The sequence below is a fragment of the Perognathus longimembris genome, chromosome 8 (assembly GCF_023159225.1).
Source record: "Perognathus longimembris pacificus isolate PPM17 chromosome 8, ASM2315922v1, whole genome shotgun sequence".
Lineage (NCBI taxonomy): Eukaryota > Metazoa > Chordata > Mammalia > Rodentia > Heteromyidae > Perognathus > Perognathus longimembris.
The window spans coordinates 8,677,390-8,689,286 of NC_063168.1; the positions used below are offsets into that span (position 1 = coordinate 8,677,390).

General features: G+C 49.4%; 1 protein-coding gene across 1 annotated transcript; it reads left to right on the top strand.

Moving 5' to 3' along the window:
• The first annotated feature begins 613 nt into the window (after nucleotides 1-613).
• Nucleotides 614-11,897, top strand: Ecrg4 (ECRG4 augurin precursor). The gene is made up of 4 exons (XM_048353542.1): nucleotides 614-740; nucleotides 4,730-4,777; nucleotides 7,348-7,505; nucleotides 11,383-11,897. Exons 1-4 carry the CDS (start codon nucleotides 653-655, stop codon nucleotides 11,542-11,544), a joined length of 456 nt encoding a protein of 151 aa, XP_048209499.1. The 5' UTR covers nucleotides 614-652; the 3' UTR covers nucleotides 11,545-11,897.

The window sequence follows — 11,897 nt, forward strand, 5'->3', positions numbered from 1 at the left end:
AAGTAGGTGAGCCACTCAAGGCTGGTGATGGTGTGTGTGTGTGTGTGTGTGTGTGTGTGTGCGTGTGTGTGTGCACACTGCTAAGGATGAATCCTAGGCTTCAGGCACATTAGGCAAGCCTAGAACCACTGAGCTACACTGCTTTCCTATCTCTTTCAAAGCAGCCCCCAGACACCGTCCCGCCAAAGCCAGCTTTCAGACAGTTCAGGAATGGAGGACATTCCATAGGCGGCTGCGGAAGCCAAGGCAGGAGCCGGGCCAGCGCCCGCTGAGCCAGCGAGCGGGATGGGGAAGCCCCGGGGCTGGGACCCAAGACCTCGAGGGGAGCCGGGGGCGCCTGGCGGGTGGAGCTGGGCGTGGGGACGCGGGACGCTCGCCGGGCCGGCTCCCCGCAGGACCCGTGGCAGGGGCTCCGGTGGTGCTGATCTGGTGGCTCGGAGCTCAAGTTTGGCCGGGGGCCCGTTGGCCTGTGGCCCACCCGACGGGCCCCGCCCCGGGCAGGGACGCCCCGAGCTCCCGCAGCCGCGCCCACCCGCCCGCCCTCCCATCCACCCGCCGGCGCGGAGCTCGTAGGCACCCGGATTCCGCGCGCGCGGCTGCTCCCCGCGCGCCCTTCGCCCTCGCAGCCTCGCAGCCTCGCAGCCTTGCAGCCATGGCCGCCGCCGCCTCCTCCTCCGCGCGGCCCGCCGTGCTGGCCCTGGCGGGGCTGGCGCTGCTGCTGCTGCTCTGCGTCGGCCCAGGTGAGCGGCCCGGGTCCGGGGACGACCGGAGGTGGAGCTGGCTCCGGAGGGCGCTACCGGGGCGCCCCGGGAAGGAGGCGGGGGGGGGGGGGCGGGGGGGCGCACCCCCAGCTCCCTCTGGGCCCAGGCCATCGAGGGGGAAGCGGGGCTAGGATTGTGCATGGAGATGAGCGCCCACGGGTGCGCGTGCGCCGGGCACCCAGTGAGGGGTGAGGGTCCCCCCCCCCCACACCCCCAGATAGGTAAGCCCTAGAGCTCTTGGCGAACTGGATGGGGAAGCCTGAGAATTCTGTGTCCACGGTTAGAAGTGCACTGCACACTCACCCCAGAAAGACCTAGCTGGGGGGTGGGGGGTGGGGGTTGCAACCAGCAGGACCCTGGAGGTGCGCGGACTCCACCTTACAAACTACAACCGGACACGGCACCCCGTCTGCGGCTAGCACGCTCTGGCCCTGAGATCCTTTGAGGGTCACAAGCCGCCGTCTCAGATGCTCGGGAGCACTTACCATTCCAAGAGGCAGGTAGTGGGGACACCCAGGTGCACTGGTAAAGGGTGCTGATCCTGGCAGGAGCTAAGTGACTCAGCCAAGCCCCTGAGACTGGTGCTCATCCTGTGTGTGAAGGAGCTGGGCACGCCCCAATGTAGATGGAGACCTAGGAAATCTCTCTGGGTCTGTATTTGGCTTCTACAAAGGAAGAGTGGAAAACTAGAGTCCTAGAAGGGGAGCCACAGGCTCATGGAAATCGCCAGAATCCTGTCCTGATTGTCAGGCTCAGTGTTCTAAGTGACAGCTGCTGGCAAAGCAAATCAGTAGTCTCCAATGGGGTGATCTCTAGACCTTCACTCTTTTTTCCTTGCTTTAAAAAAAAAAAAAAAAGCACATACAAGTATGTTTCTGTGAGCTCTGACTCTAAGCCCTTGACGTTTAGTATTCATCTTTCATTTAGTTTATACCAAGAAGTTAACAGTCAGAACCAGTTAAAATATTATTGTCACTGGGCGTCCGTGTCACATGCCCTGTAAATCTAACTACTTAGAGTTCTGAGGACCATGGTAGGAAGCCAGCCTGGGCGAGAATGCCCGTGAGACTCTCATCTCCAACTAAGCACCAAAAAAGCCACAAGTGGAGCTATGGCTCAGGTGGTAGAGCACTAGCCTTGAGCAAAAAAGCTCAGGGGCAGTGCCCAGGCTTTGAATTCAAATTCAAACCCCATCACTGGCACGCGCACACACACACACACACACACACACACGCACACACAGATTTTCATTGAAGCCAGGGGCTGGTAGCTCATGCCTGTAATCCTAGCTATTTGGGAAACTGAGATACAGAGGACTGAAGTTAGAAGCCTGACCAGACAGAAAAGTCTATCTCCAACTTACCAACAAAAATCTGGGCTGGGCTGGCGGCAGGGCTCGTGTGGTAGAGCAGAGCACCAGACAAGGTCTCTGTATGCCTTTGAGTTGCAGAGCTGAGATGGTCTCTCGTCTGTGGAGCAGTAGTAACATGTACTTACTGCAGACATTGCAGCCTTAAGGGAAAGGCTCAAAGCCAATGTCTGTTTCCACATCAGACCACATTTCCCTCATTAACTCTTAAGCACTTTTGCAGAAGGCAACCAGATGGAGGGGGCGCTACTTAATGCACTGCCCTGAGATTTGTTAGAGACCAGCAAGTGTTAAGCTACTCATGAATGCTAAAATTAGTGTCAAGGAATGTATCTGTCTACCTTCCCAAATATATTCTTCGATCCCTTCATTGACTCTTAAGTTGAGTAGGGAAACAAGTGCTCACGAGCCTTCCCACCCATCTAGAGAGATGGTTCTCTCTGCCGTAGGCCAGTGAAGTGCTCAGTACCGTTCGTTGATTTATGCTGAGATCGTTTATATTGTTTCTCTCTCTCTTTTTTTTGGTGTTTTGTGTGTGCATGTGTGTGCGTGCGCACGTGGGCCTGTGTGTACACACGCCCTGGTGTTCAAGGCCCAAGTGTTGTCCCTTAGCTGTTTTGCTCAAGGCTGGCACTCTATCACATGAGCCACAGCTTTACTTCTGGCTTTTTGGTGACTGACTGGAAAGAGAATCTCATGGACTTTGCTGCCCAGGGTCGTTTTGAACTGCAGTGCTCAGATCTCAGTGTCCTGAGTAGTGAGGATTGCAGGCGCGAGCCACCAGTGCTCAGCACTATTTATTTACTTATTTTTGAGACAGGGTTTTACTCTGTAGCCCAGACTGTGCTGGAACTTAGGATTCTCCTGTCCCGGCTTCCTGAGCTCTGGGATCACAGTATTTAATACCACATCTGGCTTTTTTTTAATAAAAAAAAATTACCTTTTAGTAGTTGTACAAAGGAGTTGCCAATTGCCAAGGCAGATTATGAATGCGATGCGTCTTGATCCATGTCAATGACTCCTAACGAGGCGACACTTGGGACGCCGTTCTACCTCTCGGTGGTGGCATAGCCACTGGTAAATGCTTCCTTAGCCCCACAACTCTGTGGGCCTCTGGCCCCCAGAACCGCAGATTTCCTCCCAGACGTTTTAGTTCTCTTGGAGGGAATCTCAAATGCCTTTGTCTTTTATTCTGTTTACCCATACCACAAGCTCAGCCCTCATCTGTCTGCTCTAGATATCCTTATAACCCAGCTCTGGCTGGTCCCTGACCTCCTTCAAGTGCGATGATGTGCAAAGTAAAGAGGCCTGAACAGCGCAGTCCGAGCAGAGACCCAGCGGCTACCTCTTTCAGGTGCTGCCCTTGAGTGAAAAAGTTAAACAAGAACATCCTAGGGCCAGCATAAAAACTGTAGATAAGATAATGTTTCCATAAAGCAATGAAGTGTGTGTGTGTGTGTATGTGTGTGTGTGTGTGTTGTGTGTTGCTAAACGAAATGTAAGAACTCATCCAGCCCTAAGCAGGGATTCTTAGTCACCTTTGGGATCTAGACACTTCTGGAGCTTGGGCAAAACTCCCTTTGCAGACGCAAACATGATCTTCACCCTCTTTCAGCCCCTTGGAACGTGTCCACAGAACAAGACTTGAAGACCCTGCCCTGAAGGCAGGCTCCCCCATCTCAGTGTGCTTCTGCATCCTGAGCAGCCCCGACTCTGGTTTCTGCCTCTGCAGGCATTCTGCTCCCTACTTAGGATGCAGAGGGCAAAGGGGGTCCTCGGGGCCTTGGGGCCTAGCCTTTGTGAGCCCCGGTCCTCTGCAAAACAATTTAAGGACTGGAGGTTTTCTGTAAGGCCCTCATAGCAGCTCTTATTCTTTCAGGCTGGAAATATTATTTTCTATTAAAATGACCAGAATGATTAGAAACTTTAAGAAAACCAAATACCTTCATAGCAAGTAGTCCTAATGATGCTTGATTATGGGATGCTATAATCAAGAGATTATATAGAGCAAGCTAATGGGCGTGTTCCAAGGATTGCAGTGGCCTAACTCTCGTTTCTGCCAGGCCCTGTATGTCAGGGCTGCCTGGCCTGTGTCTTCTCTCCTTATAAGGACACGAGTCACCGGATTTGGAGCCCACCCTATATCCAAGACGCCCACATCTTGAGTTCTTTAACAAATTACATTTGCAAAGACCCTATTTCCAAGTGAGTTCACATTTGGAGGCCCTGAATAGACAAGGAGAGGGGGGCACTATTGGACTCCTTGTATCTTGAAGCAGACATTTTCAGGGAGGTACACGTGACAGTTGGCTGGTCCTAAGGACAAGGTGTCGGGGTTAGGATACTGATGTCACCTTTGCTAGGCAGAGGCTGAAATGGTAACACACTTAGTCATCCATAGTAACGGTCTCCAAGATTGACCACGAGCCCTCCAGATTGCTTTTCCTGAAGAAGTGGGCGAGAAGCATTAGCTCCTGTAATCTCCCCGAGTTGCCAAGCTAGGAACATGGGGTTCTTATTTCCAATTCTGCTTTTTGCATTTGATACATGACGGGGTGCAGGGCGACTCTGAGACTCATTTCCATTTGCATCCTTTCAGGTGGCATAAGTGGGAATAAACTCAAGCAGATGCTTCAGAAACGAGAAGGTAAGTGCGCCTCGTGGCTATGGGCAGGGTCGCAGTCTTCTCAGGGGGAAAATGCCTTGGACTGTAGGCTGTGCTTTGTGTGTGGAGAATCAAACAACTCCCATGGAAGATGTTCGGGTTGAGGGACTTCCTCTGTGGGCATGTGACGTGGCATTTTATTAGGTAAGTATTATTGTCATGAGTGTTTGGCGGTGGTTTTTCTAAGAGCTGTTGATGTCTCTGCCTCTGAAGACGGTCAGAGATCATGTCTGGACTTAGGGCACACAATCAGAGCATATTTAGCCTTACTTGGTGGGAAAGGCATGGATCAGCATTGTATAGTACTCTGTACATTCAGTCTGCAATCGGAGAATGTTATCTACACAAGATAACCTTGTGTTAGCAATATGTGGGAAAATGCTCCTGAGATCTATGTGATAGACAGTAGCCGGAAGTCATGCAGATAGAACATTCTGGGCATCACAAAATATGGGTTCTGGGCCGGATGACATCAGTTAGGTCAAGCGGATCTATTGCGTGGTCTCACGGTCATCCTTTTCCTCCTCTCAATCTAACTCTGTAAAACTAAGTATCTCAGACACAACCAAGCGGACACATTTCTGACCTGGCCATTTAATACCTTATTTTTCTCCCTGTTAGCTTATGGGGAAACTCCTAAAGTGGGACCCGTGATATTGCATTCCCAAACTTCCCGGCTAACGTTCAAGGATACCCCCATCCCCAGGCACACAGGTTCGTGGCCACAGGAAATTTCTAAGCGGGATCCCAACATCCTGGCACCATCACAGTCGCCCGTGAGGCTCTGTCGAGTTGCTCACTCTCGAAAGCATCCCTCAGGAACGTGCTGGAACGAGGGATGCTCTCCTAGGCCCCTCTTCTCATAGTCATGGCTCCTGAGGGTGCTTCCTTGCCCTCCATCTTTTCTCCACTTATGCCAAGAAATGCATCCTGGGGCTGAGGATATGGCCTAGTGGCAAGAGTGCTTGCCTTGTAAACATGAGGCCCTGGGTTCAATTCCCCAGCACCACATATACAGAAAATGGCCAGAAGTGGCGCTGTGGCTCAAGTGGCAGAGTGCTAGCCTTGAGCAAAAAGAAGCCAGGGACAGTGCTCAGGCCCTGAGTCCAAGGCCCAGGATTGGCCAAAAAAAAAAAAAAAACAAAAAACAAAAAACAAGAAATGCATCCTGGGGATCTACTGTGTCTAGAGCAGTACACCAAGCCTGGAAGGGGTTGTATTTTAAAAAAAAATCTCTTCTTGCCATGCACTGGTGGTTCATGCCTGTAAGCCTAGCTACTCAGGAGACAAAGATCTGAGGATCTCAGTTCAAAGCCAACCTGGGTAGGCAAATTCCGGAGCAACTGCTATCTCCAATTAACCAGGCAAAAAGCCAGAAATGGAAGTGTGACTCAAGTTGTAGAGTGCCAGCCTGGAACAAAAATATCCAAGCGAGGGCAGGAGTACGGACACACGATGATCCTTTCTGATAATTCTATTCATGTAACTAACAGGCATAGCGAGCTTTAGTTCGTGGTCCTGTGCATTCCCTGCGATAGTAGCCAGGGAAAGACCGAGAGTCCTGTTTTCTAGATGAGTGATACAGACTAGACAGTAGGGGCCAGGCCAAGAGCACAGTGGCATCTCTGAGCACACCCTGCAGACAGGTAGCAACTTAATGTCAGAACTGCGGGGCGTTGGGGGGAGTCCTGTCCCTGCTTGCTCCTGGCTCATCATTTCAGTTGCTTTATTCTTCCTTGTCTCCCAAGCCCAACCCTCTTCTGTCTGTAGCAACACTAGTTCTGTTTCCAGAGTGCAGAACTCAAAGGGTAAGCGACCAGCGGTCGTTGAGGTCTGGGCTGCGAGCATGTCTTGCAAGGGATGAGCTGAATTTCATGGTTATCCTAAGGAATAGACGTGAACCGTTAGCGCTTGTCTCTTTACATGGCTGTGGGAAAGCTTACGCACAAGGAGCAGGGAAACTACTGACTGACCACATGTGTGTAAGAATGAAGTTGACTCTCACCTGCAATCCTAGAGCCTCGGGAAGCTAAGGTGCAGATTAGGCTTTGAAGCCAGGTAGGAAAGTCTGTGAGATTCCATTGCCAATAAGCTTTGCGCAAAGCCAGGCTGGAGGCCTGGTTCAAGTGGTAGAGCACTCACTAGCTGTGAGCTTGGGCAAGCTGAGCGAGCACAAAGCTCTGAATTCAAGGCCCTAGACTGGCAAAAGGAAAAGAAAAACGAAATCATTGTGTGGGGAAGGGTGATACAAAGAGGTTGAATAACAGACACCGAAATACAGGACGTGGGAGGAGTAGGCACCCATGTTCTGCTACCCAGTAGGGTGACATGTGTAGAGAATAAGAAGAAAAGAGGTCAGACCTTCCCAATAGTAACACATGGTTAGTGGTTAAGGAGGGAAAGTGCTAGTACACTCACCCTGAGTCAGTTCAGGAAAGCAGAAGCAGTTCAAACCCAGAGAAATTCTAATAACGCCAAGACGACTGTATTTTATTTTGGAAAAGAAGAGAAATCACTCTTTGTGCTTTGGGATGGGGAATCACCCCTTTCAGCCCCTGCTCCAGCTAAGACCAACGTGGCGGTGGATGAGAACAAAGCCAAAGCGTTCCTGGGCAGCCCGAAGCGCGCCAAGCGGCAGCTGTGGGATCGAAGCCGGCCCGAGGTGCAGCAGTGGTACCAGCAGTTCCTCTACATGGGCTTCGACGAGGCGGTGGGTGTGCCTTCCTGCTGTTGGCTGGCGCCTTGCGGGGCAGCCTGGGGAAACCGAGGCCTGGCTTGGGAAACAGGACGTGGGGAAATTCAGCTTGCTTGTTTTGCTTTCATCTGTTACCTGATGCTGTCATCAACATGCCCGGGGTGAGGCACATTATAAAGAAAAGAGCATCATGTGAACTTGAAGCTCTAGAAAGTCCAGGGACACGCGTGTCCTTGGTGAGGCTTCGTCGTGGATGGCCCCCACGTAGCAGGCAGAAGTATGTGCAGAAGCAAGCCTGAACTTGCTTTATAACAACCCATTCTGAGGAATGGAGGAGACACCAGCAATGATCTCCTGGGGAGATAAAGGCCCTGGACCTAGTTCCCTTGCACCTCTGGAAGGTCCCGCCCCTCAGCCCTGTCCTCTGGAGACCATGCTTCTACAGGGTGAGCCCTGGGCAGCGCACTGAACGCATGCCCAAAGCATAGCGCCATTCCTTACGAAAGTATGGGCCCTGCTACATGCCACGTGCTATCCAGACATTAGATTCCTTTAGCCAACAGTGAATGGGGAGGAGTTGCTATTTTTCACAAGGAGATTGGGGAGTCCGAATACAGAGAAGCCAAGAGCTAAAAAAAAGCCTGGGTCTCCAATTCCTTGAAAACCAGTTTTTCTAGTCATACCCTGCTTTGTCTGGGCATCCTTAAAATGACAGTGCTGGGAGCTCGTGGTTCACCCGGTAGCTACTCTGAAGGCTGAGATTGGAGGATTGCAGTTCAAAGCCAGCCTGGGAAGGAATGTCCCTGATACTCTTATCTCCAATCAACCACCAAAATAGATAAATAATACTGGAAGTAGAGCTGTGGCTTAAGTGGTAGAGCATTAGCCTTGAGCAAAAAAGCTCAGAGACAGCACCTAGGCCCTGAGTTCAAGTCCCAGGATGGGCACCAAAACAAAACAAATAAAAAGCTTATTCACAGTGCCCACACCTCAGATATACCCAGTTATTTTTAAAATCTCAGAACAATGTCTAGAATATCAGTGTAGGTATGAAAATTGATGAAACCTGTAATATAAAGAAATAAAAAGTGACTACGTTACATAGAAACACATTTTTGCAAATATTAGGAGAAACGTTGCCAATACACTTGAGAAAGTTGGTACAGCTCCAGTGCCTAGGTAACACGAGTGGAAAAACCCAGCAAATTAAGACAAAAGAATGTTTATAATTGCAGACTCCACCTAGGGTGCAGGAACAGCACAGAGCGGGCAGGGCAGGGCAGGGCAGGGCTAACGGCCTAGACTGAATCTGGCTGAGCAGTAACTATCTCCTGGGAAACTACCTAGCCTGCACCGCACCCGAGGACAGATGAGTTTGTCACAGATGGCATCTTCCATTAGGCTGCTGAAACGGGTACCTGCCACATGTAGAGGGTGTAACCCAAGCACCGGAATCAATTGGTTAAGAGAAATCTTTACATATCTCTTGTGTGTGTGCACGTGTACATATATGTGTCTGTGTGTGTGTGCGTGTGTTGTGTGTGTGTGTGTGTGTTGGTAGCACTAAGGCTTGAAAACTCAGGCCTTTGCACTTGCTAGGCAGAGGCTTTACTGTTCGAGCCACACTTTGAACTCTTTTCATTCTGCTTATTTTGAGATATAGTCTTGTTTTAGGACCAGGCCAGCCTCGACCTTGATTTTCTTACCTTGATACAGCTAGGATGACAGGTGAAAACGACCATACGCCATTGGTTTCTGTTGAGAGGGGGTCTTGTGCACATGTTTGTCTGGGCTGTCCTCAAACAGTGATCCTCTGATCTTCTCTTCCTGAGTAACTAGGATTACAAGTGTGAGCCCCTGGTTACCAGCCTAGAGATCCCATTTTTAATGACTGCATAAAATAAAATCATGTGGTCGTGTCGTGGTGTCCTACCCATTGGTTATTCCCTAAATGGCTTTTTGGAAAACAAATATAAGTTTCCTTTTACTGTGCAAACAGGGAAGTGCTTACAGCCAAACCACGTGCCGTGTGTGACGCTAAGTACTTATAGGAATGAACTTATTCAATATTGAAACGGCCCAAAGGGCATATACTATAATTTGCATCTCTGTGACATTTGTCTCTTACTGAGGTTGATGTTCTGCCCAGTGGAGTTACTGCGGAGGTAGATTCACATCTAAGAATTAGTATCTTGAAAAGTTGCATGGCCCTATAAGTCCTACACGAAAGCACTACTGTTTATATCATCTTTAGCATAATCTTATATTTGAAATGTTCAACAAGATAAACCGGGTGCTGAGGCTGAGACCTGGAGGATCATGATTTGAAGCTAGCATGGATAGGAAAGTCTGTGAGACTCTTGTCTCCACCTGACCAGAGAAATGCTAGACAGGAGTGACAGAGGACCAGCCATGAGCAAGCAAATAAAGTGAAAGCTGCAACTCCTGAGTTGAAGCCCTGTAATTTAAATGCACTCGTGTGGGTGTGGGTGTGGGTGTAGGGGTGTGTGTGAGAATACTATATCATTGAATCATTTTCAGTAATTTGTATTTCTTTGATAACCATCCGAAATAGGCATGCAGGATTTAATATGGAGAGTAGCTAATATAATGTACTGGCAATAAAAGCCGACTAAAGATAAGGTGGCTTCATGTAGCTGCTATTAATGGGTGAAGCGGGAAATCAGGCCACCCAGATATCTTGGCATTTTTAGCAGCAGCTGACTGAGCACAGGACTAAAATTCAGCACACACCAGTTAGCAAGCTCTAGAAACCACTGAAGTAGGTGCAGCGGCTTATGCCTATAATCCTAACTAATCCCAACTACTCAGGAGGCTGTGATCTGGGGCTCTTGGTTTGAAGCTGTCATGGGATGCGGGTGAGGGTTAGTGAAGTTTTCCTTTAAAGGTAGGAACTCTTCACTTAGGCTCCTTGACTTCAATCACAGAATAAGAAGTTTTGGACAAGTCACTATGGTAAAAAAAAAAAACTTGGCAGAGCTTTATTGAGTAAGTATTTCCAGGTAAGAATGCATCCGGCCGTATAACAGATCCTTACCCTTGGGACAAGGAGGCGCCCTGCTATGGGCATTTTGGGCAGGAGGTGGCTCAAATTTTGGGAGAAGCATTTTTCTGAGGAAGGCAGACATCCTGTCAGACAAGTCTTAATTCTTGGGGTGAAGAACGCATCCCTCAGGAAAGGCATGAACCCTGTTGTCTCTCTGTGGAGCAAAGATGGCCCTTCTGTGTTTCTAAATACCATATTTGTGAGCTGCCTTCACCAGGCCTCAGTTTCCTTAAGTTACCCGGCTTCATTTCCCCTAAAATGACTTTGTTCCCTTAATCGTAAGAGAAGTACATGAAGGAATAGCTCCTGTATTTGCTGTAAGCTTAGCATACCTCATTTTCCCTAGTCTATCCTGCTTCAAAGCCAGCCCAGGCAGGAAAGTCCATGAAACTCTTATGACCCAACCAACCAGCAAAGATAGATAGGTAGGTAGGTAGGTAGATACATAGATAGATAGATGATAGATAAAAATACCAGAAAATGGAGCTGTGGCTCAAGTGGTAACATACTCGTGTTGAGTAAAAAAGCTAAAGGATGGTGCGTGCACAGGTTCTGAGTTCAATCCCAGAACTGGCACATACACACACACACACACACACACACACACACACACACACACACACACACTATAGGCATTGACTCTTTGGAGGAAGGTAGAGTAAGTTAGTTGTCTGAATATAAAGACATTTCAACAAGGAGTTAGATGTAACCGTTGTTAATCATCAAAGCAAAACCATGATCAAGGAAAGCTATAAGGACAAAGTAATTTTACATGAGCATGCATCTTTAAATCTGTTCTCAATCCTTCTTTCTTTTTTCCTCCAGAAATTTGAAGATGACATCACCTACTGGCTAAACCGAGATCGGAATGGACATGACTACTACGGCGATTACTACCAACGTCACTATGATGAAGACGCTGCCATTGGCCCCCGGAGTCCCCACAGCTTCAGGCACGGGGCCAGTGTCAACTACGACGACTACTGAGCTGCTCACCATGCAGAAAACCAATAGCTCTTGTCCACGGCTGTACCCAGAGCTCTACACTCCTTGTGTAAGGTGCTTTATGTCAGTGTCGCTCAGCAGAGCTCAAACACTAAACGCAAGTGCCTGTGGGTGCAAATCCCTCCCGTTGCATCTCATTTGAAATAGAAATAAAGCATTCTGTTAAAAAGGAAAGAAAGAGAACAGGCTCGGGGTTCGCTTGGGTAAAAATTAAGCTATGACAGTTGTCACTTCCTTCAGATCCTGACGTCGGCCTGTCCCCTGAAGACCCTCTGTGCTGCATCCTACCAGGGAGCCTCGCGCCCCGAGCACAGCGTGGGACAGAGCCAAAGTCT

Coding starts and splice junctions, on each gene's coding strand:
- Ecrg4 (XM_048353542.1), top strand. CDS start 653: ATGGCCGCCGCCGCCTCCTCCTCCGCGCGGCCCGCCGTGCTGGCCCTG. Junction 741..4,729: donor GCTGCTCTGCGTCGGCCCAG/GTGAGCGGCCCG, acceptor GCATCCTTTCAG/GTGGCATAAGTGGGAATAAA. Junction 4,778..7,347: donor GATGCTTCAGAAACGAGAAG/GTAAGTGCGCCT, acceptor CACCCCTTTCAG/CCCCTGCTCCAGCTAAGACC.